Raw genomic sequence first — 26,857 nt, forward strand, 5'->3', positions numbered from 1 at the left:
TTCAATCAATATTTCTCATAAAGGATGTTATGGCAGGACAATTCTTTTGTTATGCAGGACTGTCCTCAGTATTATAGGGTGTTAAGCATTACTGGTCAGAGCACACTGTCAACAGCAACCCCTGTCATGGGGAAAACAAGACCAAAAAAAAGCCTTCTGACATTTATGAGTTTCTAGTGGGAGATGGGGAGAGGAGGGTTGTCCTATTTCAGAACTACTCAAGCACATAAAAATTCACAACCTATGTAAAATATTGAGAGAACTCAAATTATTATATTATTTATAGGTGAATAAACCTCACCTGCTATAAGTTAGGATTCAATAAGTAAATTTCTGGTATTTGCCTTTATTATTACATAAAAGTTCATAATTATCTTCAAACATAAGATATCTCTAGAAAAATGACTATTCCCTAAATACAGCACTGATGCAAGAGACATTTTAATCATCATTACGGCTATAGTCAGCAATTACTATAAAGGGGTATAACCTTAAGCAAATCACTGTCACTTCTTTGTGGAAAAAGTTCCTTCAAGGTCTGAAGTTTAGCATCTTTAAGGTCTTCCAATTCCGAAAGGTCTTCCAATTCTGACAGATCATTATTATTTCTACCTGCCACGGTAGGAAGGCCTTGGGACTCTTCATCTTCAGATGGCTCAGAACTAAAAATATTTTCAAAGAAAAAAAACAACAGTATTTTAATGTATGACAATGTTATGTCATTATAATTATATATAGGTATATATAAAATACAGTATATCTGCAGTTTTTTCAATGATAAATGCAACACATACCTTCGAAGATTAAAATACCTTTTTTATTTCGGTACAACTGTGTATATAAATCTCATTCCCAAAGTAAGCATACTTTGAAAAGATCTCAAATTATCTGGGCTGAGACAGAAAAGAACAAAAACTTGAACTTATTTTGTTAAGATCCATACTCACTGCACACTCACCTTCTTTTACCTATTTTATCACCTGTACCCTGCCTAAAAACAGGTGTTGTCATGCTGCTCTTGAGAAATTATGAAGCATACATTAATAGAAAGTTAAAAGGATTTTCACAGCCTACTTAGGTGATCAGAATCTTAAGTGTTAAAACTGGAATGGTCCCATTCAATATTAGCATGTCTACCAGGAACAAAACATTTCTTCAGGAGTTCCCATTGTGGCACAGTGGAAACGAATCTGACTAGGAACCATGAGGTTGCGGGTTTGATTCCTGGCCTTGCTGGGTGGGTTGAGGATCTGGGGTTGCCATGAGCTGTGGTGTAGGTCACAGTCAAGGCAGGATCCTACATGGCTGTGGTGTAAGCTGGCAGCTGTAGCTCCGATTCAACCCCTAGCCTAGGAACCTCCTTATACCCTGAGTGCAGCCCTAAAAAGCAAAAACAAAACCAAAAAAACCTCCAAAAATCATTTCTTCAGTAGACAGGGAACATTTATTTTATACAAAGCTTTATCCAACAACCAACTTTATTATTCCATTTCAGTTTATCCTATATAAAAGATATTGTGGGCCAATTTTCACTTACATATCTTCCAAACAAACAACAACCTTATTTTGAAATTCAGTAAGCAGAAATATAACAAACAAGAACTTATTAGTATCACAGAAAGAAATATTTAAGTATATTCCCAGTGCCAATAAATGTAGACTTTGCCATGCACCTAATTCTATTTTTGAACAACTCTGAGACACATACCCAAGACCTGTATTTTAGGAACTTCTCTATACCTTTTCATGTTAGTTCAGTTGTACTTGTTAGGGCAGCAGTTATGCCTAAGAATCCCCTGAAAACATTTAAAAACAGATTCTGAAGGACCAGAAATACGTATTTTCACAAACTTCTAGGTCGACTCTTGAACCTTGCTCTGAAAAATTGCTCTAAAGTAGCAAGGTAAAATAAATCTTTCCTTTTGACACCATGTCTGTCCTTCAATATTTGAAGACAATTATATGTGTGCCCCATTCCGTTACATCTGGACTTCTCGTTCCTGATGTACTCAACTCTAAATTTTCACTTAGCCTCACTACATTCATCCTCCTTATGTGATTCTGCCTCTTAGTTCACTGAGAAATTAAAGCATTCAGATTGGAATCCTTTTATAATTCCTGTGCTAGATAACCACTTTAAAGGTCCTTATTCCTCTGACCATAACAGCCATAATCTAGAGGTCAGATTCATCACCATTCCATGGAACAAACTCTTTTGCCTCTTGATGTAGTAAGTCTTCACACTGACAATGAATCTTATTATGTCTTGATGTCCAATTCACAGGAAATACGAACAAGAGAAAAAAGAATTCAATACTATCATGAAGAAACAATCAGACAAGTCTATTTTCTCAAAAAGACTTGATCTCTTTTGTAAGTTAAAATCCTTAAAAAAGAGGAGAGGAGGGGAGTGAACTATTTTAAGATCAAAAAATAGTCAAGAGTAATGACATCCCACTCCAGTTTGGAGCCTGGTTTAAAAAAAACCAGCTCCAAACCCATGAAATCTGAATATAAACTGGGAATCAGATGAGGTAGAGAACTGTTCACTGATAACAGTATTTGTAAGTAAGGGGGATTGTACAGCCAAGTATTATGGGGAGAAATGTTGGAATATCCATAATGTACTTTAAAATATTTTAGCTTATGTAATAATAATGAATAAAACAATGAAACAGGAAAACAGTAACAATTGTTAAATGTCTGTGGTGTATATATGTGTTCATTATTTAGTTTTCTTGCATGACTGCAGCTTTAAAAATAACAGAAAAAAAAATCTACAAGAACAAGAATGACAACTCTGTGTTCTTTTATTGGGTCTCAGATCAAGCTATTCCCTTCCACTGAAGTCCTTTTACTTCCTATAGGGCCCTGCTTTTTTCTCCTGAGTTCTTTTCTCTCTCCTTAAGCTCTTCTTCCCAAGCCTGTGATGTGCTCAAGACTGCATTTCAATCAATGTGCCAGGAGTCCTAGGCATTGTGGACACAGCAGGGAAATAAGCAAATTCTCCTTTCCTTCACAAATTTTCTTTTTTCTTTTTCTTTTTTTTTTTTTTTTGGTCTTTTTGTCTTTTGTTGTTGTTGCTATTTCTTGGGCCGCTCCCGCGGCATATGGAGGTTCCCAGGCTAGGGGTCCAATCAGAGCTGTAGCCACCGGCCTACGCCAGAGCCACAGCAATGCGGGATCCGAGCCGCGTCTGCAACCTACACCACAGCTCACGGCAACGCCGGATCGTTAACCCACTGAGCAAGGGCAGGGACCGAACCCGCAACCTCATGGTTCCTAGTCGGATTCGTTAACCACTGCGCCACGACGGGAACTCCTTTCCTTCACAAATTTTCTAAGACTGATTTTCTATTTTCACATTTCTTATATAGTTCTCAACTTAATGTTATACACCTTCTGCTCCAACACCTCAGTGAAACTGTTTTTTTTATGGGCAATAACATCCTCTAAAACATCAAATGTGATTTAAAAAACACAACACAACAAAACAAAATTTCTATGGTCCCATATTCTGCCGCTCACTGAAAATCTGGCCCCATCCTGACCCTCACTCCATGGTTCTGTGGCATTATTACCTCTGAGTTTCCCTTTACCTCTGAGACTGTTCTTAATCTCAATAGGCTTTCTTCCTGTTTTCACCTTCTTGAACTGCTAGTATTACGTAGGAGTCTATCTTCAGCTCCTTCCTGTCTATTAATGCTTCATCAACTGCCAGAGTTTCTATTATTAATATCAGTGGTTATCAAAGGGTAGGGCAATTTTGCCCACAGAAGACATCTGGCAATGTCTGGAGACATTTTTGACTGTCTTGACTAGGGAGATGCTACTAGCATCCAGTTGGTAGAGGACAGGGACTCTGCTAAACATCCTACAACATACAGGCAGCCCCTCACAACAAAGACCGACCTGGTCCAAAATGTCAATAGTGTCAAGGTTAAGAAACCTGATGACCAAAAAAGCCCATGCATGGGTACTGACTGTAACTATGGAATATGTACAAAATACAGTACTGTGGAACTGTGAAAAAGAATTAAGAATTTTTATAAACTGACATGATTTCCAGGATATATATACTGCTAAGAGAATAAAATAAAGAATAATGTTACATGTGTATATAGGCACAAGATAGAGTTCTAGTGTAAGAAACAAGAAAAAAAGATATATGAAAGAAAAAGTATGACTAGAAACTAACCAAACCAGTTCGTTCTGAGGTGGGAGGAGGGAAAGGTTGGAAGGAGAAGGGACAGGAAGTTAACACTTCTCTAAGCACATTCTATGTAGAGTTTTGATTTTAGGAACCATGTTAGTATTTTAAATATTTGAAAGTAAAATTTTTTTGGAGTGCCCGTCATGGCTCAGTGGTTAACAAATCTGACTAACATCCATGAGGACACAGGTTCGACCTCTGGCCTGGCTCAACGGGTTAAGGATCTGACGCAGCTGTGAGCTGTGGTGTAGGTTACAGACGCCACTCAGATCCTGAGTTGCTGTGGCTGTGGTATAGGCCAGCAGCTACAGTTCTGATTCAACCCCTAGCCTGGGAATCTCCATATGCCACAGGTGCAACTTTAAAAAGAAAAGAAAAAAAGAAAAAAAAAGTAAATTTTTTAAAAAAAGAGGTAAGGAAAAAACCCTAAAAGGAATACAAACAGAAATTAATGAACTGAATTATATTTCAAGTGAATAACAAAGAAAACTTCGAGTAAATAATCCAAGTACTTTAACCATTTACCCTCATCTAAAGAAAATATGAAACTTATCTATATAAGTTTTGAACTCTTAGTGGGCTTAATGGTCAGGTGCTATGATTACAGCAATTCTGAAACTATTATATACACTGGATGACTGAGCAAATCAGCAAACACAATGATAGTGGTGGAAGCAGAGTTCTTGCTGTTAGAAAAGGAAATACAGGAGGCAAGAAAGAGTGGTACAATAGAATACATCATTATAAACTCATGACATATTACATAAAATATTACTTTTAATAAAAACTAAAAAAACATAAAACCCTACCATTCTCCCTCTCATATATCTACCCCATTCTTGCTGAAAGGGCAATGAAATAATCCCCTGCTTCACCCAAGAACAAAGAAAAAACATACCTAGTCTCCAGATTTCCAAATACCATTCCCTTTAAAAGAAACCAATGCCACTTGGAGAAATGGCTAATTCTGATTTCAGGCCTGGAGTAGGGAAAGAACCAGTCTAGAACATCTCATGCCAGGAAGGAAAGTCTCAAAAAATAGTAGGAATCTCTCAAAACCAGAGTCTACTTAGAGGGGCCCTCGCCTGCCAAAATCGAGCAATTTTAGTACTGAAATTAGTAATAATAGTAATGGATTATAATCTATTGAGCAAAAAACACCTAAAATTCCATTTTCATATTACTGTAGTAAATATATAAACAAATGAATAAATGAGGAGAAATGAGAAAACTATCTATAGTATAATACCAAATAATGAAAGTATAAATTCCAGAATGCTAGTCAGACATACTACATTTCACAGCTACCACTGTAGTGACTGATTCAATCAAGAATCATTAACAGATGCTACAACTATAGAAGAGAAGTCGGCTAAGGAAGAGGAGCCTTAGTCTTAAAAGTTTCTTGCCAGAGATTACTTAGTCATTACAAAGAGGAAAATGGTTAACTTTACTTACAGGAGAAAAATCTCAGGTTTCCGAGTGGTTAAAGCACACTCCACCAATAATGAGACAAAGTGATGATCAGTGTACCTCCTAACGTGACACACCACGGACAGAAAATCATTTATGTAGTTCCTGAACCTTAACCTAAATTTCATCATGAAGAAACATCAGGGGTGTAGAAATTGAGACATCCTAAACAAAACTGACCTGCTACCTTCAAAGGCCAACATCATGAGCTTTTAGAGAAACTTTCAGATTAAATAAGATTAAAGACACATAGACTATAAATCCAATGTATGATGTTGGAGAAGACTCTGCTAAAAAGTACTACTCAAAATATGGTCTATGGACTGATTGCTAGTTCTCAAAATTGAAGTGTTAGCTGTCCATAACAGGTGAGGAACTTAGTTTTAAACCAGACGAAATATGGAGTTCCCATGGTGGCTCAGTGTTAACAAACGCAACAAGTATTCACGAGGATGCAGGTTCGATCCCTGGCCTTGCTCCATGGGTTAAGGATCTGGTATTGCTATAAGCTGTGGTGCAGGTCGCAGACATGCGTTGAATGTGGCATTGCTGTGGCTGTGGTGCAGGCGGGCAGCTAGAGCTCCTATTCGACCCCTAGCCTGGGATCTTCATATGCCATGGGAGTGACCCTAAAAAAACAAAAAACAAAAGAAAAAAAGGGAAAAAGAGAAAATAAAAAAACAGAAGAAATAACAACTACTTTACTAATAAGCACATTGCTCAGTTCAGCTGATTTTTTTTCCCATTACTAGACTTTCTTGGTAAAGGAATGAGTACAGTGATTTATATTCTAAGGGGCATATTCCTTATTGACAAACTGGTACTGAGTAGCCCTACTGTAAGGAAAATTACCAGGATAACTGGTAAAATTTAAACATGGACTAAATATATTACATAATAGTATTGTACCAATGTTAATTGGTATTTCTGAATTTTAAATGCTTTTTTTCTGTTATATAAGAGAATGACCTTGTTTTTAAGATATGAATGTGAAATCAATACAGGCAAAGGTCTCAGTAATAACTCTTACTATTATTTTATGAAGATGGTGCAAGCAAATGTGGGGAGATGTTAACAATGGGTGAATCTTTTTATTCTATTAAATTTTTTTTTTTTTTTTTATGGCTATTCCTATGGCATGTGATAGTTCCCAAGCCATGAGCTGAACTGGAGCTGCAGCTGTGGCTACACCACAGCCACAGCAACAGTGGATCTGGGCTGCATCTTCAAGTCTACGCCACAGCCTGCTTCAGTGGTTGATCTTTAACCAACTGAGTGAGGTCAGGGATTGAACTTGCATCCCATAGAGACATCATCAGGTCTTTAACCCACTGAGCCACAATAGGAACTCAGAATCTTTTTAAAAGGATTGTGGAAATTGACCATTCTTCCAACTTTTCTGTAAGTTTAAATTTATTTTCAAAATAAAAAGTAAAGGAGTTCCCATTGCGGCTCCGCAGATTAAGAACCCAACTAGTCTCCATGAGATGTGGGTTTGATCCCTGGTCTCGCTCAGTGGGTTAAGGCTCCAGCATTGCCATCAGCTGTGGTGTAAGCTGCAGAGGAGGACTGGATCCCATGATGCTATGGCTGTGGCGTAGCTCGGATTCGACCCCTAGCCTGGGAACTTCCATATGCTGTGGGTGTGCCCCTAAAAAAAAAAAAAAATGGGAGTGCTAATACGTCAGTTATCCTTAGGATTTACCACACAGGATCTTCACTATTTTTTGTTACTTCAAAGTGAAGCTCAGGATAAAGGCATGTTCATCAGGGCTTGTGCACATTTTAAGAGGAAATCCTCATCTTAGCAGTGGACGGTCTTGAGCCCTTCCGTCTTCTGTAACACTTCTTTCACTTAGATTCTGATCACACAACATTTTTGACTTTTCTCTTACCTCAATAATTGCTCTTTTTTAGAACCTTCTACAAGTTCCTTCTCATCTCCCTTTCCCCAAATCCAGAGTTCCCTTGGCCTAAGTCCTTCAACCAAGAGATTTTCTCTCTTCTAGCTGTATGAGTGTCTCTTAGTGATTTCATCTAATCATGTGCCTTTATCTATCTACATTCCCACAACTCACAAATTTAGATATAGAACCCAGCCTTCTCTCCAGAACCCAAATGTCACAAATCCAATTGCCCACCTGACACGTCCGTTTAGATGTCTAAGAGTCTTCTCAATCACAGCATGTCCAAGACTGAACTGCTGATCTTTCCTCACAAGGCACTCCCCCACCACCACACTCTAGTTGATATTCCTTATCTCCACTAGTGTTAACTCCATCTTTCCAGTTGCTCAGGCCAATATTTTAGGATCATCATTGACTCCTTTCTCTCTCATTTCATTTGAAGTCCATCAATAAATCCTCTCTGTTTCACTTCCAGAGTATGCCCAGAGTCTAACCACTTCTTATCACTCTTAGCATGGTGGTCTAAGCTTCCAACATTTTTGCCTCGGTTAATACAACAGTTTTCATGCTTCTACTACTACTCCCCTACAGTCTCAAAGATTTTAAACACATAAGTCAGATCATTTTACTTCTCTGCTCTATATACTCTATTAGCTTCCCATCTCATTCAGAATAAAAGCCAAACAGCCTATGGGCTTAACGTGAAAATCCCTTTCTTTACTTTATCCCTCATCTTGTGACCTCATGTCCTTCACTCTGCATCCTTAGCCCCCACCGCTGCCACTTTCCTCAAAAACAATAGGCATAATACCACTTCAGGGTCATTAAATAAAACTATTTCCAATGTCCCTTCCACTATATCCACATGGTTCTTTCCTACTTTCTCCCACCTTTGCTCAAGCATCATCATCTCACCGGAACCTTTGCCAACCATGCTCTTTAGAAACCATGCCCTTATCCTGACCTCAAACTCTGTAGTTCCCTTCCCTTTTGTCCATAATGTTTATTATCTGACATACTGCATTTTGCTTGTTTTGGTTTTTTGGCCTTGCCCATGGCATGTGGAAGTTTCCAAGCTATGGACTGAACCCGTGCGACATCAGGGACACAACATCGGATCCCTAACGTGCTGCATCACAAGAAAACTCCTGACATACCATATTTTTAATTTTTAATCTTTCTACCTAACTATAATACAAGCTCTGTGCTAGCCCATAGCATGTATTCCAAAAACTTTAAAATGATTTGACTCTAGGACTCAAGAATAAATCATAATGTAGTTATGGATGTTCAAAGACACTTGGTAAAATGATTTTCTTATCTATGGAGGACTAAAAACTAAGTATCTGCTCTCACTAAACATTTTACTGAAAATCAGTTATCCGGAAACTCACACACAAACACAGAGTACCTCTCCACATCTTAGAGAAAAATAACCAAGCTATTTTTAAAATAACCAGTTAGAAATTTTAACATAGCCAGTTAAAAAATAACCGGTTAGAGAAAAATAACCAAGATACAGTCAGAAAAAATAACCAAGGTGCAAAAAGGGGGGGAGTCATCAAAAATTTTCAATTTAAAGTAATTTTTTTTTCTCAAGAAACATCTTACACATGCAAATACAATGAATCTGTTAAGTTACTTACACTATAATTACTGTGTCTTTGTTGAATTTTTTCTCTTGAACTGTACTGGAACAATTTGGAGAAATAATATCTTCACTATCAGAAGATAAATCAATATACTGTATTCCTCTTTGATTCTTGAAATATGATATACCTGCTTTTCTTTCATTTTCTGGCATTTCAGGAACACTAGAATCTTCTGCAAAAAAAAAGGGGGAAATGCATTTTGAGTAATTTGAAAATAAAACAAATGTTTTTGATAATTACAATGATGTGCTAAAATTTTTCAGCTTCATTCGCTGTTTACACCCTAAAACCAAAAATTCCTCCCACTTTTTAAAGAAAAAATTAGGATTTCCCCCTGTGGCTTTGCGGGTTACAAACTTAACTAGTATCCATGAGGATGTGGGTTTGATCCCGGGCCTCAATCAGTGGGTTAAGGATCTGGCGTTGCTGTGGCTGTGTAGGGCAGCAGCTGTGGCTCTGATTCGACCCCTAACCTGGGAACTTTCACGTGCCACAGGTTTGGCCGTAAAAAAATTTAAAAAAATAAAGAAAAATAAAATAAAGAAAGAAAAAATTAATAGTCCTCCAGGATTGACATTAAATGATTTTTCAGTTCACTGGTTACTTAGACCTTAGTGCACTTTTAGTGCACAGAACAGACGTTTGTATTTTACATGTAAATATATTTAAAATTTTTTAGTTTTATGGCCACACCCTTGGCACATGGAAGTTCCTGGGTCAGGGAATGAATCTGAGCTGCAGCTTCAATCTATACCACAGCTCCACAGCTGCAGCAATACCACACCCTTTAACCCACTACACTGGGTTGGGTATCAAACCCATGCTTCTGCAGAGAATTGAGATTCTGCAATCATATTCTTAACCCACTACATCACAGTGGGAACTCCTGTATTTTATATTTTAACCCTTTTCTCTCTATGCTTTTGTTTCCTAGTATCCAGGTTTTGGCTAAGAAAACATGGACACACCACAGCCCAAAACACTTGAATTTCCATCCCTTCTCTTAGCCAAGTCACTTAGTCTAAGTCTCAGTGTCCTCACTTGTGAAACAGAGATGTTAATAATCACAGGGCTAATGTGTACATAAAATCAGATGATATATATTAAGTACTTAGTTCAGTAATTAGCACTAGCCAGTACCAACAAACATTAGCTTTTTTGCAAATGTTAGCATTAAGAGCCAAACTGGGTACCCTCCAAAATCCCTATGTTTAAGTTCTAACTCCCAGTGCCTCAGAATGTAAAATGTTTAGAAAAAAATCCTTCACAGAGGTGACTAAGTTAGGTCAGTGATCTAATCCAATATGACCTATGTCCTTCTAAGAGAAAAATACCAAAGATGTACATGCGTGGAGGAAAGGCGAAGTGAGCATACAGTGAGAAGATGGCCACCTGCAAGCCAGGGAGAAAGGCCTTAGATGAAACCAAGCCTGCCATCACCCTGATCTTGGATTTCTAGACTCCAGATATGGGGGAAAATAAATGTCTGCTGTTTGAGCCACCCAGTTAGTGGTATTTTGTTATGGCAGACCTATAGAACAATAAAGTTGACACTATATGTCTATCCAAACCAAGTGAGTATATTCTACCAAGGTCTCCTCTCTCCAAGGGTTGAATTACAAGATTATTCTACCTTATACATTTGAAGAGAAAACAGATTTAAGGAATTCATATTAAAGTAGAAGTAGTCAATGCCTTAGTTTAGTGAGTTGTTACTTAGTAACTGTGGAGTTTGGAAGGATAGGTTCCAGGACCTTCCTGCTTCCCTCCGCCCCCTGCCCAATAACAAAATTGGCAGATGTTCAAGACCTTTATATAAAATGGCCCTGTACTCGCATATAACCTATACACACAGCTAGATTACTTATAATACCTAATACAAGTAAATTCTAGGTAAACAGTTGTAAATACAAATGAGAAAGTTGGAGTTCCTGTTGTGGCGCAGTGGTTAACGAATCTGACTAGGAACCATGAGGTTGCGGGTTCGGTCCCTGCCCTTGCTCAGTGGGTTAACGATCCGGCGTTACCGTGAGCTGTGGTGTAGGTTGCAGATGTGGCTCGGATCTGGCGTTGCTGTGGCTCTGGCGTAGGCCCTGGGCTACAGCTCCAATAGACCCCTAGCCTGGGAACCTCCATATACCGCGGGAGCGGCCCAAAGAAATAGCAAAAAAGGCAAAAAAAAAAAAAAAAAAAAAAGAAACCTGTGGAAAATATCCAAATTAAAGGCAGACACCAAAAAAACAGAAAATAGAAAAAGAAGATATGAAAACACAGGATATATGTTAAAAAAAAATGAGAAAGTTATGTAAGTAATGCAGCTGTGACAAATTCAAGTTTTTCTATTTGGAACTTCCTGGAATTTATTTTTTTCTCAATCTTTTCCATCATAGGTGGTTGAATCTATAGATGAGGGAATTTACAGATAAGAGAACCAGTTGTGTATTTTAAAAAGCAATGACCATGAATCTTTAGTTCAAAGGTGCTGATTTAAAAAACAATAGCTAGGAGTTCCCGTTGTGGCTCAGCAGTAATGAACCTGACTAATTTCCACGGGGATGTGGGTTTGTTCCCTGGCCTCACTCAATGGGTTAATAGTCTGGTGTTGCTGTGGCTGTGGTGTAGGCAAGCAGCTATAGGTCTGATTTGACCCCCAGCCTGGGAACTTCCATACGCCGTGGGTGAGGCCCTAAAAAGATAACAAACAAACAAACAAAACTAAGAGCTACCATTAACTATTGTTCAGCATCAAGAAAGTCCTTAAGGGAAACCCAAACATTTTTAACACTGACAATAACCCTGAGAGCCCATTTTATCACTAATTTTTTCTTTTTTTTTTGGTCTTTTGTCTTTTTAGGGCCACGCCCAAGGCATATGGAGCTTCCCAGGCTAGGGGTCTAATAGGAGCTGTAGCCTCTGGCCAAAGCCAGAGCCACAGCAATGCCAGATCCAAGCCTCTTCTGCAACCTACACTACAGCTCACAGTAATGCCGGATCCTTAACCCACTGAGTGAGGCCAGGGATCGAACCCAAAACCTCATGGCTCCTTGTCGGATTCACAACAGGAACTCCTAGATCACCATCTTATAAAATAAGGTTTAGAGAAAGCAACTTGTCCAAAGTCATATAGGACAAACTAGCAGATCTAAAATCCAAGCCCAAAAGTCTAAACCCTAACATCCTAAAACTCTTGGTCTCCCTCCATTAACTGTCCCAAAACAATAGCAATCATTATTATAAGGCTCGTGAGGCATATCTGTAAATAACATTAACCAAGGCTTACATAATCAATTGCCTGGAAGACACTAAAAAAAAACATCTTTTTACATCCTGTAATGAAGTCTTCGCAACATTATCGAAGAGCAAATCACAAAAGTGTTCCAAAAGAATAATTTTATAAGTGTTGAGTATGCCTTGAGTGAAAAACTTTGCTTTAGAACTAATTACAGCTATGTTAATTGTCATATATATGGAGATGTTTACAAATTCGGTTATGCAATGTAATAAAATTATAGTCCACTTAATGTAAAATAAGGATAAAAGTACTATCAACTCTGCTTTTACATAGTGTTCCTGATATACCACAAGTAACACATAAAACTAAAAATTCAGATGTTTACTGTATCAAAAATTTGACCTAAACATAATGCCTATCACTTGAACAATTTAACAATAGTGTTCTGCTTTCCTATAAGGCCATTCCATAATGATTTGGACTGTTGACACTTTTTAAAAAAGCCTCTTTAATCAAAATGATGAATAATTTTTTCCAAACTGATCACTTAAATGTCTTACTGTTTGGTGGGGGAGGGCCTCAAAATTCTTAAGAGAACTAGAGTTTTCTAAACTTGATTATATATTCATTTTTCTTTGATTTTTCCCCCTTATCATATACAGATTACAGTACAAAACATATGGTGAGGACACACCAATTTTTAAAACTCATGTTTAATATGCATAGTCAACAAGACAGAAAAAAAATAAAGGAAGTCAGGCTTACTCTCCTTCATGTACTTAATTACCTAGTGCTTTTATTGGATATGTACGACATACCATCAAAATATATGCATTAAACATTTATACTGCACTGAACCAAACAGCATCCTCAATAGCCTGAATGGCAAGTGACTAAAAGAGGAAGTGGTTTGATAATACGGGGGAAGGTTATAATATAATAGCATTTTTCAAACTCAGGACCTCTTTCATTCCTAAAAAATGAGGACCCAAAAGAGTTTTTGCTTATGCTGGTTTTATCTATGATATTTACCAAATTAGAAATAGAAACTAAGGAAAATTTTAAACATTTATTAAACAAACTATTTACACATTAACATAAATAATATAGTTTTACGAAAACTATCTCCTTCGCTCTTTATACTCTCAAATTCAGTGAAAAGAGTGGCACTATTTTACATCTGTGAAAATCTCTGGTTTAACAGAAACTGCCAGATTCTCTTAACTGTGCAATTCATCTATTGTAGCACACTATTTTTGTTTAGGTTTATGAAGAAAATCGTGGCTCACCACAGTTACATAATTAGGGAATGTGGGAATATTTTCATAGCCTTTCTACATTACTGTCAATATTCTTTGATACTAAACCGGTGGCAATGCTGCATTCCCTAATCCACCGTGCCAGATGGGGGATTGAACCTATGTCCCAGAGCTCCCAAGATTCTGCTGATCCCATTTCGCCACAGCAGGAACTCCCAAACAAGCAATTTAAGCAACAGCACAGAGGAGACAGAAAGGAAGTCAAAAAGAAAAATATAAAAATGACGCAAAGAATGGTGAAAAGTATAAACAATTATAAAGACATTAGCAATTACTTAATTCTGACATTTGGTAAATGCCTTCTGTATTTAAGGCACTGTACCAGGAGGTGAGGGGATAGTAAAGGAAAAAAAAAAAAAAAAAAAAAAAAAAAAAGGCAAGCTATACCTCAACTTGCCCTAAAGAAACTAATAATAAGAGCTAGGTAGCCATGTACATAGTAGCTATGTTCTGAGTCATAACTGCCATGAGAAGAATAAACAACACGTTAAAAGAACATGCGGGAAAACAGACTGTCCTTTCATATCAAAACAATAAAAAAGCCTATGTTTTAGAGATAGAAGATGATATTTTCTCATTACCAAAAGCAATGGGAACCTACATCACTGCTGTTTGCAAGAAGATTCCAAGTTCTAGGGAGTAATTCCAAATGAAATTCCCCATTTAGTGGTATGCAAAAGAGGAGACAATCTTATACTCCAAAACCTTCCAATATGCTTTTACCTATTTTCCTAAGTTTACCATGAAATGAGAAAAGCATTTAAACCTGCCTCTGATTCTACCTTTATAAGTGGTCCAAGATTAAGGACCACTCAAAAAACAAAAAAAATCACTTCTGGGAGATTCAGTTCACACAGAAGAGTCTAAATCAATTAGATAATCCATAAATAAAGGTGATCTAAAGTATAATGAAAACCCATAAACCTTTGTATCTGTCCTGAGAACTTATGTTAAGTGTGCCATTTTTTATGTCCCAATTATATTGCTCTACATGGTTCAATTCCCTAACATGGCAACTGAAGTTCAAGGCAGTGAGTTCCTTTGAATACCTAGTAAAACATGTCATATACTTGCTCCTTTGAAAGATTTATTACCAAAATAATAGATTATAAAATCTGGACAGTCTTTAATTTGAATGCCATAGTAGATAGGAAAATATCTTTAGCATCTTAGAAAAATCAAACTACTTCAGAAAAAAGCTTCACAAAAAGACAAAGAAAACACTGTGTACAACACTAAAGAGTAGTTTCTAACACATTACTCTAAGATAAAATGAGAAAATACAAACATTTCAAGTTTAAGACAAAGAAAAGGTTAAAATAGAAAAAAAAAGTAAAGGAAAAGAAAGCCATGTTATTAACATTGGACAAGGCCAAAGTGTTAAATCTCAGAGGTCTTTTTTTTTTTTTTGTCTTTTTAGGGCCGCACCCATGGCATATGAAGTTCCCAGGCTGGGGTCAAAATCAGAGCTACAGCTGCCAGCTTATACCACAGCCAGAGCCACGCCAGAGTCTATTCTATTTTTTTTTTTTTTTTTGTCTTTTAGGGCCACACCCACGGACAGCATGTGGAGGTTCCCAGGCTAGGGGTCAAACCACAGACACAGCAACTTGGGATCCAAGCTGCATCTGTGACCTATACCACAGCTCATGGCAATGCCAGAGCCTTAACCCACTGAGTGAGGTCAGGGATTGAACCTGCATCCTCATGGATGCTAGTTGGGTTTGTTAACAGCTGAGCTATGACAGGAACTCTTAAGAAATTGATTTTATGACATATTTGTGATCCAGTTTTTAAAAAATTATATAAATAAGGAAACTCATCATTATTTGACATATAAATTAAATCTATACTTAGACTATGTCTTTTTCAAGTACTCTTGGAACTTATACAGCAATTGTGTAGTAGGCCAAAAATAAAATCTTAGTAAATTCACCAAAGAAATACTACACATCACATTCTCTGGTTACAAGTGAAATTAGAAATAAACATTGAGGAAGTTCCTGTTGTGGTGCAGCAGAAATGAATCCGACTAGGAACTATGAGTTTGCGGGTTCAATCTCTGGCCTTGCTCAGTGGGTTAAGGATCTAGCGTTGCCATGAGCTAGATCACTGTGGTGTAGGTCACAGACACGGCTAGGATTCCAAGTGGCTGTAGTGTAGGCTGGCAGTTGTAGCTCCGATTGGACCCCTAGCCTGGAACCACCATATGCCATGGGTGCAGACCTAAAAAGCAAAACAAACAAACAAATAAATAAATATTAATAAAAACATTGAAGCAAAATTGCAATCACTTGGAAATTAAAAAAAAAAAAAAAAAACAAGTGCCAATGCTTTAAACTTTCAGCTCGAAGAGGAAGAAAAAACAAAAACAAATCAAAAACTATAATACAAGCATACCTTGTTTTATTGGACTTTGTAGATATTGTGTGTGTTTGAGAACTTCCATAGCTAGAAAGGAGAAGTCAATGCCTGGCTTCAAAGGACAGGCTGACTCTCTTGTTATGGGCTAACGCGGTGGGTGACTTGAAGTTGAAGCCAATGCTAATTTATCAGTCCCCAAATCCTAGGACCCTTAAGAAAGAACTATGCTAAATCTGCTCTGCCTGTGCTCTATAAATGGAACAAAGCCTGGATGAGAGCACATCTGTTCATAATATGGTTTACTGAATTTTTTAATTTATTTTTTATGGCCACGCCCACAGCATATGGAAGTTTCTGGGCCAGGACAGAACCTGTGCCACAGCAGCAACCCAAGCGACGGCAGTGATAATGTTGGATCCTTAACACGCTGTGCCACAAGGGAACTCTGGGAACTCTAATTTACTATGTTAAACCCAAACCTGTTGAGACCTACTGCTTGGAAAAGGATTCCTTTCAAAATACGGCTGCTCACTGACAATGCACCTGGTCACTTGAGAGCTCTAATGGAGATGTACAATGAGACTCATGTTGTCTGCATGCTTACTAACACAGCATCCATTCTGAGCCCATGGATCAAGGAGTACTTTTGACTTTCAAGTTCTATTATTTGAGAAATACTTTTCTTATTTTTCATTTTTCATAAGGCTAAAGCTGCCAGAGATAGTGATTCCTCCGATGAATTTGGGCAAAGTCAACTGAAAACCTTCTGGAAAGGATTCACCATTCTAGATGCCATTAAGAACATTCACGATTCATTAGAAGTGGTCAAAATACCAACATTAACAAGAGTGTGAAAGAAGATGACCTCAATCCTAATGAATGACTTTGAGGCGTTCAAGACTTCAATGGAAAAATGAACTGCAGATGTGGCAGAAACAACAGAGAACTAGAATTAGGAGTGGAGTTGGAAGATGTGGACTGAAGTGCTGCAAACTCATGATAAAACTTCAAGGGATGAGGAGTTGCTACTTATGGAGGAGCAAAGAAAGGAGTTTCCTGAGATGAAATCTACTCCTAGTGAGGATACTGTGAAGACTGCTGAAATGACAACAAAGGATTTAGACTACTACATAAACTTAGTTGATGAAGCAGTGACAGATGAGAGGATGGATTCCAATTTTGAAAGTTCTGCTGAAATCTTATCAAATAGCGTCGTAAGCTACAGAGAAGCCATTTTTGAGAGGAAGAATCATTTGATGCAGCAAACTTCCCCGTTGTCTTATTTTAAAAACCTTAATTCTCAGCAAGCACCATCCTGATCAGTCATCAGCCATCAACATCAAGGCAAGATCCTCTACCAGCAAAAAAATGACAATTCACTGAAGGCTCAGACAATGGTTAGCATTTTTTAGCAAACATTTTTTAATTAAAGTATGAACATTTTTTTTTTTTGTCTTTTTGCCTTTTCTAGGGCCACTCCCACAGCATATGCAGGTTCCCAGGCTAGGGGTCTAATCAGAGCTGTAGCCGCCGGCCTACACCACAGCCACAGCAATGCAGGATCTGAGCCGCGTCTGTGACCTACACCACAGCTCACGGCAACGCCGGATCCTTAACCCACTGAGCAAGGCCAGGGATTGAACCGCAACCTCATGGTTCCTAGTTGGATTCGTTAACCACTGCCCCATGACAGGAACTCCTAAATATGAACAATTTTTAAGACACAATGTGGAGTTGCCGTTGTGACTCAGAGGTAAAAGACCTGACTAGTATCCGTGAAGAAGTGGGTTCAAGCCCTGGCCCTGCTCAGCAGGTTAAGGATCCGGAGTTGCCGTGAGCTGTGATATAGGCCACAGACTCAGCTTGGATCTGGCGTTGCTGTGTAGGCTGGCAGCTCAGATTTGACCCCAACTGGGAATTCCCATATGCCATGGGTGTGGCCCCCAAAATAAAATAAAATAAAATCCCTAACGCTACTGAACACTTAATAGACTATAATTTAATATAAATATAACTTTTATTGGAGTTCCCGTTGTAGCGCAGTGGTTAACGAATCCAACTAGGAACCATGAGGTTTCGGGTTTGATCCCTGGCCTTGCTCAGTGGGTTAAGGATCCGGCGTTGCTGTGAGCTGTGGTGTAGGTTGCAGACGCGGTTTGGATCCCACGTTGTTGTGGCTCTGGCATAGGCCAGTGGCTACAGCTCTGATTAGACCCCTAGCCTGGGAACTCCATATGCCAAGGGAGTGCCCAAGAAATGGCAAAAAGACCAAAAAAAAAAAAAAAAAAAAAAAAAACACCACAAACATAACTTTTACATGTACTGGAAAAACAAAAAACTCAGGTGACTTACTTTATTGATACTTTATGGCGGTGGTCTGGAACCGAACCCACAATATCTCTGTAATGATTACATTTCATACACAGGAAAGGATTTGTCAATAAATGGTTCTGGGAATAAGTGACTCATAAATGAGAAACAATGAATGGAGAAGAAAACAGTATCATACTTTAAGCCTTCATAACAAAATAAATTCCAGATGAGAGTTAAGGTTAAACAACAACACAAACTCATATTCACTAGTTAGGCTATTAAAAAAAAAAAAAAAAAAAAAACTACTCCAAAAAAACAAACAATAACAAGTATTCACAAGGATACAAGGATATGGAAACAAGTTGGAACCACTGTGCACTGCTGGTGGGAATGTAAAAATGTTTTCCGGTGCAGCTATGGAAAATATATGGTGGTGTACTTTACAATCTAGCAATTCCATTTCTGGATATATACCCAAAAGAACTGAAAGCAGGGAGAGGAAGAGATATTGTACGCTTATGTTCACAGCACCACTGTTCACAAGAGCCATAAAGTGGAAACAACCCAAGTGTCATCTGTGAAGGAATAATAAAGAAAATGTAGGTCTACATACAATGAGATATCTTTCAGCCGTAAAAAGAAATGCTGGGAGTTCCCATCGTGGCCCAGTGGTTAACAAATCTGACTAGGAACCATGAGGTTGCAGGTTCAATCCCTGGCCTTGCTCAGTGGGTTTAGGACCTGGAGCTGCCGTGAGCTGTGCTGTAGGCTGCAGATGTGGCTCGGATCCTGAGTTGCTGTGGCTGTGGCATAGGCTGGCAGCTAGAGCTCCGACTGGGCCCCTAGCCTGGAAACCTCCGTATGCTGTGGGTGCGGCCCTAGAAAAGACAGAAAGATGAAAAAAAAGAAAAAAAGAATTCTGATACACATTACAACGGGGATGAATCCTGAAGACACTAGGCAAAGTGAAGTAAGCCAGTTACAAAAAGACAGATCCTGCTTAATCTCGTGATGCAGCAGGTTAAGTATTCAACATTGAACAGCAACCTGGGTCGCTATGTCAAGGGTTCAATCCCTGGTCTAGGAACTTCCACATGCTGCAGGTGCAGACAAAAACAAAACAAAATAGAAAAACCCCTAAAACAAATCCTGTACGATTCCATTTTTATAATGTACCTAGAGTAGTTAAGATCATAAAGTACAGGATGACTGCTAGAAGTAGGGGATAGGAACAGAGGAAGTAATCATTAAGAGTAAAGAGGGAGTTCCCGTTGTGGCTCAGCAGTAACGAAACCAACTAGTATATGTGAGGATTTGGGTTTGATCCCTGGCCTCGCTCAGTGGGTTAAAGGATCCAGTGTTGCCATGAGCTGTGGTGTAGGTCGCAGACATGGCTCAGATCCCAAGATGCTGTGGCTGTGGTGTAGGTCAGTGGCTACAGCTCCGATTCAAGCCCCAGCCTGGGAACCTCCATGCATTGCAGGCGCGGCCCTTAGAAAAAAAGCGGGGGCGGGGGGGACCGAGTATCACCCTGACGATTATAGAATCGTGATGCTAAAACGATACATCTAGCCTCATCACTCAAATCATTCACATCTTTATCTATTTAACTGCTTGCAAGGACTTAAGAGAACATCTAGGCAAAGGAAGTGAAGTTCAAAAACACTGATATCTTAAGATCATACAGTCTGTAAGTGGCAGAGCAGTGCTCTCTAGAAATCCTTTTGATAACTATATAATTTTTTTCCTCTCACTTATTAACAATGTTTACTTTCAACATGACAACCACAGTGAACTGGCAGCCACTTTAGAAGATGGAATCTATTTCATCAAGCAAAGAGATTCAAATATACACTAAAATTTTCTTCCATTCCAACCTAAAAATAATCTATGAACCCATCTATTTTTCTTTTTCTCTTTAATTCCCCCTCCCATGGGTAAAATGTATCTTTATTCCTTTTCTTTTTTTTGGTCACCCCATGGCATATGGAGTTCCTGAGGCCAGAGATCAAACCCAAGCTATAGATGCAACCTACATTGCAGCTGTGGGCAACGCTGGATCCTTTAACCTACTGTGCCAGGCCAGGGATTGAACCTGCAGTCATGGTGCTGCAGAGAAAGACACTGACAATCCTGTTGTACCACAGCAGGAATTCCTCTTTACTCCTTTTCTAAGTTAGAGTCCAGCTATTCTCATACTCCCATTCCCTTGATAAGTCTTCAGATAACCCCCGGCTTTATCCTTTTCCTCTCTGCTAGCTTCTTCCCACTGGCCAACAAATATGCTTAATTTCAACCTTCCTCAAACATCTTTTCTTGACATTGCTTCCCCATCAACCTGTTCTCTTTCACTTCTTGGAAGAACAGCCTTCTTCTTCTTATGAAATTGCTAAAGGTCAATGGGAACTTAAATTTCCACGGAAAGTGGTCTCTAACCAGTTCTCTTTCAACTTGACTTCGCTGCAATATTTGATACTGTTCACTATATACCAGTATAGAAACTCTTTCTTTAGCTTCCACGGTACTGTTATTTCTATGACTATTCTGGTCATCCTTTACATCTTGTATTGGTTTTCCTTCCTCTGTGCATCACTAACATTGATGCTTCTTATTAGATACCTTCCCTAGGATATATTTTGATAACTACCATAGGATGACTCTGAACTTCGATGTTCATCCCCCCACTAGACCTTGCTACTGAAATAGGAGAGGTGACTCAAATTCAACATGTTTTGGTAGCCCTAATCATACTGCCTAATCCAGTTGATAGCATCAGTCATTTAGCTGACCAAGCAAGGAACATCTGAGTTACCTTTAAATCCTCCATATTTAACTAATCACCAAATATCATTGGAGTTCCCGTCGTGGCTCAGTGGTTAACGAACCCGACTAGGAACCATGAGGTTGCGGGTTCGATCCCTGGCCTTGCTCAGTGGGCTAAGGATCCGGTGTTGCTGTGAGCTGTGGTGTAGGTCACAGATGCGGCTTGGATCCCACGCTGCTGTGGTTGTGGTGTAGGCCAGTGGCTATAGCTCCGATTAGACCCCTAGCCTGGGAATCTCCATATGCCACGGGAGCGGCCCTAGAAAAGGCAAAAAGACAAAATAAATAAATAAAATAAAATTATGTTCAAAGTGCAATATTACCTAAATATCATCCAATACTCCTTCTTTCAACATATAACTGCTGAGGACATTATATAACCAGTCACTGTTTGGGTCAGTGGGGATGGATAGGTGAACAAGGTGTTTGTCCTCACAGATCTTACAGTCTGATAAGAGAGACACGATGTATAATGTTAGGCTAGGTAGTGATAAATACTTTATAGAAAAATACAGTAGAGTAAAAGTGGGGGGTGCTACTTCATGAGTGGTTAAGAAAAGGCCTTTTAAAAAATAATACTTCACTAAGCACTAATGAAACAAAGCCAAGTCATATGCAGATATCACAGAAGTGTCTTGGAGACAGATGGAAGAGCAAATGGGAAGACTGAATGATGTCTGGCATATACAAGGAACAGTGTGTCTATGCCACAGTAACTGAAGGAGAGTGCTAGGAAATAAAATCTCAACTCACATTAGGTAAAATAACAGGATTAGCTGAAAAAGATTATAGGTAATTCTAACCATACCCAATTGCTGTCCTAGAAGCTGACTTAGATCCCAAAACTACTGTAAATAAACAACATCCCACATAATAACAAAGTAAGTTACCAGTTGATGGCAAAGATCAATATTCATATCCCACTGACGATTTTCCCAATGTCAATATCCAATCTAACCTTATTTATATATTTATTCATTTACTTTTCTTTTTTGGCTGCACCCACAGCATGTGGAAATTCCAAGCCAGGAATCAAATCCATGCTATAGCAGTGACAACACCATATCCTTAACCTGCTGAGCCACGAGAAAAATTCCAATCTGATCTTAAACCAACTTCACTGTCTCACCCTCTCCAAAGGCCCAAGGCCCAAAGCTCAATCAATTCAGCATCCCCCTTCCCCAGGATAAGTTAAATGGCTTCTCTGCTAAATTGAGGGCAGGACCTCATTTGAATTTTTAAAGGTATGCTCAAGGTCTTTCAGTGGGTACTTTATACCTATTCTGATGTATAGAACTACCTTTCCCCAAACCAACTACTTAAACTAAAATGCTTAGCATTTCTTTTTCTCTCATTCTTACCAAGGATCTAATAGGAATTTTGCCCTTTCTAACTTTGAAATCACTCATGTCTTTCTTCTCTACTTGTACTGCCATCATTGGCCTAAACAATTTCTCTCCTTTCAAATTCTACCCTCTTAACAATGCACAGTTCTCATGACTGCTAGATTGGTTGTTTTATAAAGCAAGTTTCTTTCATCATTCTTCTCTTCTAGTCGTTAATGGATTCCTAGTACATACAGTGGAAGTCTACACTTTGCTTAGATTTCAAGATTCTCAAAAATGCACAGTATTGGAGTTCCCATCGTGCTGCAGCGGAAACAAATCCAACTAGGAACCATGAGGTTGTGGGTTCGATCCCTGGCCTCGCTTAGTGGGTTAAGGATCTGGCATTGCCAGGAGTTGTGGTGTAGGCTGCAAACACGGCTCAGATCCCACGTTGCTGTGGCTCTTGGTGTGATTAGATTAGACCCCTAGCCTGGGAACCTCCATATGCCTTGGCTGTGGCCCTAAAAACACAAAAAGACCGAAAATTAAAAAAAAATTAAAAAAAAAATGCACAGTATCAATTAACGTTAATCTTTACTGAAAACAAAGCTGTTTATTCCTAGTAGGACACTATTCCTAGAACAAACCTGATTTTCATATTTCCCAAGGGTCATCAAGACTGACCATGTGATTCCTAAAGGCAAGCCCAGTTTCTAAGAATTTATGTATGAGAAGTCCCCATAAAGAGAAAAGGTGTGAACTCTCCTTTGACCGAAAAATAAATAAATAAATAAAACTGAGAAACATCTTCTGATTAAAGACGGCAATTAAGAATTTCGTATTACTAATATTAATAACTAAAACATTTCATTGAATTCCAGTTTAAAAAGTACTTTTATTTTAGAGGTGAAAAAACTGTGGATCTCAGATAATCGAAGTGATTTGTCCAATGTTCCATTTAACCAAAATGAAGAGGCAGAGGCTTCTAAAGACTCAAAATTCCATGTCTACACCCAGGTCTTCCATGCCCTAACTACATAAGAAACAGATTAAACTATTTACTGTTAAAATATTAAAGTACTTGGATGTTTAGACATTATCTACAGCATGTTATCCAAATCAAATATCTGTTAAAAGAATGCACACAGGGATGTATTTCCAGTGCTCTGAATTCACTCCAGTGGTTTGAATTCAGGTAAGTTCAAAACGCTTTAGATAAACAAAACCTTTTAAAATTCAATTTCTAGTTTCCACTTAATAATCATTCTACCATTAAAATATTTTAAAATGTCATTTTAAAAGTAACTTTTGGGATTCTGTTGTTATGTTTCAGTAAAAGAGCAACAAATAAAATGTGGATATCAAGGATGATGTTACATATTACCAATATTGGCATGGTCATAGTAATTTAAAAGCTGCTTGTGAAATACTGAGTTTTGCATTTTAAAAAAGGTATTACTGAAACACATTAAAACTTCTAATATCCCTTTCACCCTTTATAAGAAATTGTATAATGTAAATGATTAAAAGTTTACACTTAGGAATTAGATATTAATGCCTGTTATCTGAGTTCTGATTTATCAAATTCCTAACAACTTAACCTTCTTTGATCTCAATCCTGCAAAATATGGGTAATGATATTCTGTAGGGTTACTGTGTCAATTAAATGATACAAAGTGAGGCACTCCATCTGTACTACACCTGAAACATAGTAAGACTTCAAACATATTCTTTTTTTTAGTTAAAAAAATTATTTTATTTTTCTTTTTTGCTTTTTAGGGCCACATCTGCAGCATATGGAAGTTCCCAGGTGAGAGGTGGAATCTGAGCTGCAGGTGCCGGCCTACACCATAACCACAGCAACTCCAGATCCAAGCCACATGGGATCTACACCACAGGTCATGGCAACGCAGATCCTTAACTCATTGAACAAGGCCAAGGATCCAACCCATGTCCTCATGGATAACAGTCAGATTTGTTACAGCTGAGCCATAATGGGAACTCCTCCCAGTCAGGTTCTTAACCCACTGAGCCACAGTGGGAACTCTGCAAATATATTCTAATTTTTAACTGTTTAAAGAATATAGATTAAAATGGGAAAGCTATTTTTTTGCTTTTTCTCAAATTCTATTGTCTCATGACTATTTGCTGGCACCATGAAGAATTCTCATCATTCATTTGCACTTTGGAGATCTCCAGGAAGTCAAGTGATTGGCAAAATCTGAATGTGATTTGTTCTTCATTTGTTCGCAGAGGTTGTCTTCTGGCACCGTGAATAAAGTCTAGCTCATAGTAGGTGATCAACATTTTTTGGAGGAATACTGGAATGAATGTAAAAGTCTGGCAATAACAGCTTCAAAGTCCAGCGCAGGACTGGATCACCTAGTTGTTTTTCCAGTAGCAACCATTCTGACCTAAATTCTGTTTTCGCTTCCAATACTTGGCCATATTCTAAGAACTGATATACAAGTGAAACAACTATGGATGGATAATCAGTTGGAAGTATATGGTACCTAAGGTCTGTAAAGCTGTATTTAAAAGGGCATGGTGAAGGACACTGCATCAGTATGAATGACATCAAGAACAAAAATTAGAATCTCTTCTGCCTTTCTTCTTAAAAAAAAAAAAACAAAAACAAAAGCAAAACACTCTATCTCTTGCTGCTACATCAATTTGCAACGTTGTAACTCACCTGTTTTTTCAGTTACATCTGAATCAGGGGTGCCTGCCCTGCTAACTTCCCCTTCAGCATTCTCCTCTTCAGCACTAAGAGAAATCGGTGAAGAAGGGCCAGGCCGGGAGGGTTGAGGTGTTGCTTCGGGCGCTTCCTCAATCTTATTCCTTTTCTCAAAGCGAAAGCGGTCCAAGTTGAAAAGATTCATATTGGTAGAAACCACTACCTCGTGGGGTTGGGCGCTTTAAATGAACTATCTGCAGGGAGAAAATAAAAAAAGAGAAAAAAAGAGGCCATGAAAACAATATAAAATACAAAGCCACAGCAGGTCATTCCCAAGGCAATTAAGAGCCCGCAAACATGCCAGTGGCTCAGAATGACTATTATGGCTGCGACTCATTGTTAGGCCACAACAAATAGAAGGTGGACAGGGGTTATCGTTTAAAATTTTTCCAATGCTCTTTTTACTCCCCTTCGCTGCCCACCCCCCTCCGCCCCTCCTTCCACACGCTGACCCTCGTGCAACCTCCTCTTACCCCAGCACGCGCAGGCACGTTCCCCACGCTAACCCCCCTGCGGGCAGCGCGCCCGCCCACAGTGAGAGGCTCCCTGCACTACGGTGCTCCCTGCCTCCAGAGAAGACGTGCCAGGGCCGGTGCCTCGACACTGCGGGGACACAAAGGGGCCAAAGGAGGGGAGCGGCGGAGGCCGTGCTGGCGGGCACCCGCCCGGAAGTTGACGCGGCGCGATCCCAGCTGAGAGGAAGCTGATAGGATCAGAACGCACAGGGAAGGTTGGGTAGTGGAGAGTGTGCTGCCGCATCTCTTTTAATGCTCGCTCGCTTGCTATCTTTCTTCCCTTGGTACTTACGCTTTTGCAGTCGCGGTGCGAGGTAACAAAGGTTGAAATGAAAAAAATAATTCCTGGCGTGGAGCGACGGTAGCCGGGCTGGGACCTTCTAAAGCAGCAGGGAGAAGCCCAATGAGCGCGTAGTGATGACGCAACACGCATCCTAGACTTTTCTCTTCGACGACGACGACGTGAAAGAGGAAAATGTCTAGGCGCGCGCTGTTGCTATGGTAACTCGCACCCGCCTCTTTGCCTTGGAAGGGCGTTTGTGGCCTGTTTCTCCAGGTTAGCCAGAAAGTTGTTAAATAGAACAATAATAAATAGCACAATGGCAACAGGTAGCATAATAAGAATATTTACTATAATATTTGATAAGTTATAATTTATAATATTTACATAATATGTGGACAGTAAAACATCGTTGTTGTAATTGTTTTACGTATAATCTCAACCCTTACCAGAAGCCGTTTCTTTTCTTCTCTTTTAACAAAATGAGGAAAGCGAGGCCAGCAGATTTTAGGTAGTTTATTAGAAAGGAGGAAAACCCGAGTATGTTGACCTTAAAAGCATATAAACTGCCTCCCAGTGTTGGCTGGGGTGTTCCTACAGTGGAGTATGACAATTAATTCACTTATCTTGATGCAAATATTAACTTAAGGATATTTATACTCTTTGTTTAGCATTAGATGAAACACGTAATTTTCTGAGTC

At 38.9% G+C, this 26,857-nt stretch overlaps 1 protein-coding gene across 2 annotated transcripts in view; it reads right to left on the minus strand.

Moving 5' to 3' along the window:
* The window catches only part of SMARCAD1 (SWI/SNF-related, matrix-associated actin-dependent regulator of chromatin, subfamily a, containing DEAD/H box 1), a 78,251-nt gene extending 51,928 nt beyond the window's left edge, over nucleotides 1-26,323 (minus strand). Inside the window, exons 1-4 of one of the 2 annotated variants that reach the window (XM_005666984.3) lie at nucleotides 26,169-26,323; nucleotides 25,317-25,555; nucleotides 9,240-9,417; nucleotides 491-662 (exon numbers count right to left, since the gene is read on the minus strand). In XM_005666984.3, coding sequence (XP_005667041.1) covers nucleotides 491-662; nucleotides 9,240-9,417; nucleotides 25,317-25,506 — 540 coding nt within the window. In that variant the 5' untranslated portion in view covers nucleotides 25,507-25,555; nucleotides 26,169-26,323. Of the gene's footprint in view, nucleotides 1-490; nucleotides 663-9,239; nucleotides 9,418-25,316; nucleotides 25,556-25,834; nucleotides 26,146-26,168 lie in introns of those variants that run through there. The other variant, XM_005666985.3, reaches the window with a different exon arrangement.

This window comes from Sus scrofa, chromosome 8 (assembly GCF_000003025.6).
Source record: "Sus scrofa isolate TJ Tabasco breed Duroc chromosome 8, Sscrofa11.1, whole genome shotgun sequence".
Lineage (NCBI taxonomy): Eukaryota > Metazoa > Chordata > Mammalia > Artiodactyla > Suidae > Sus > Sus scrofa.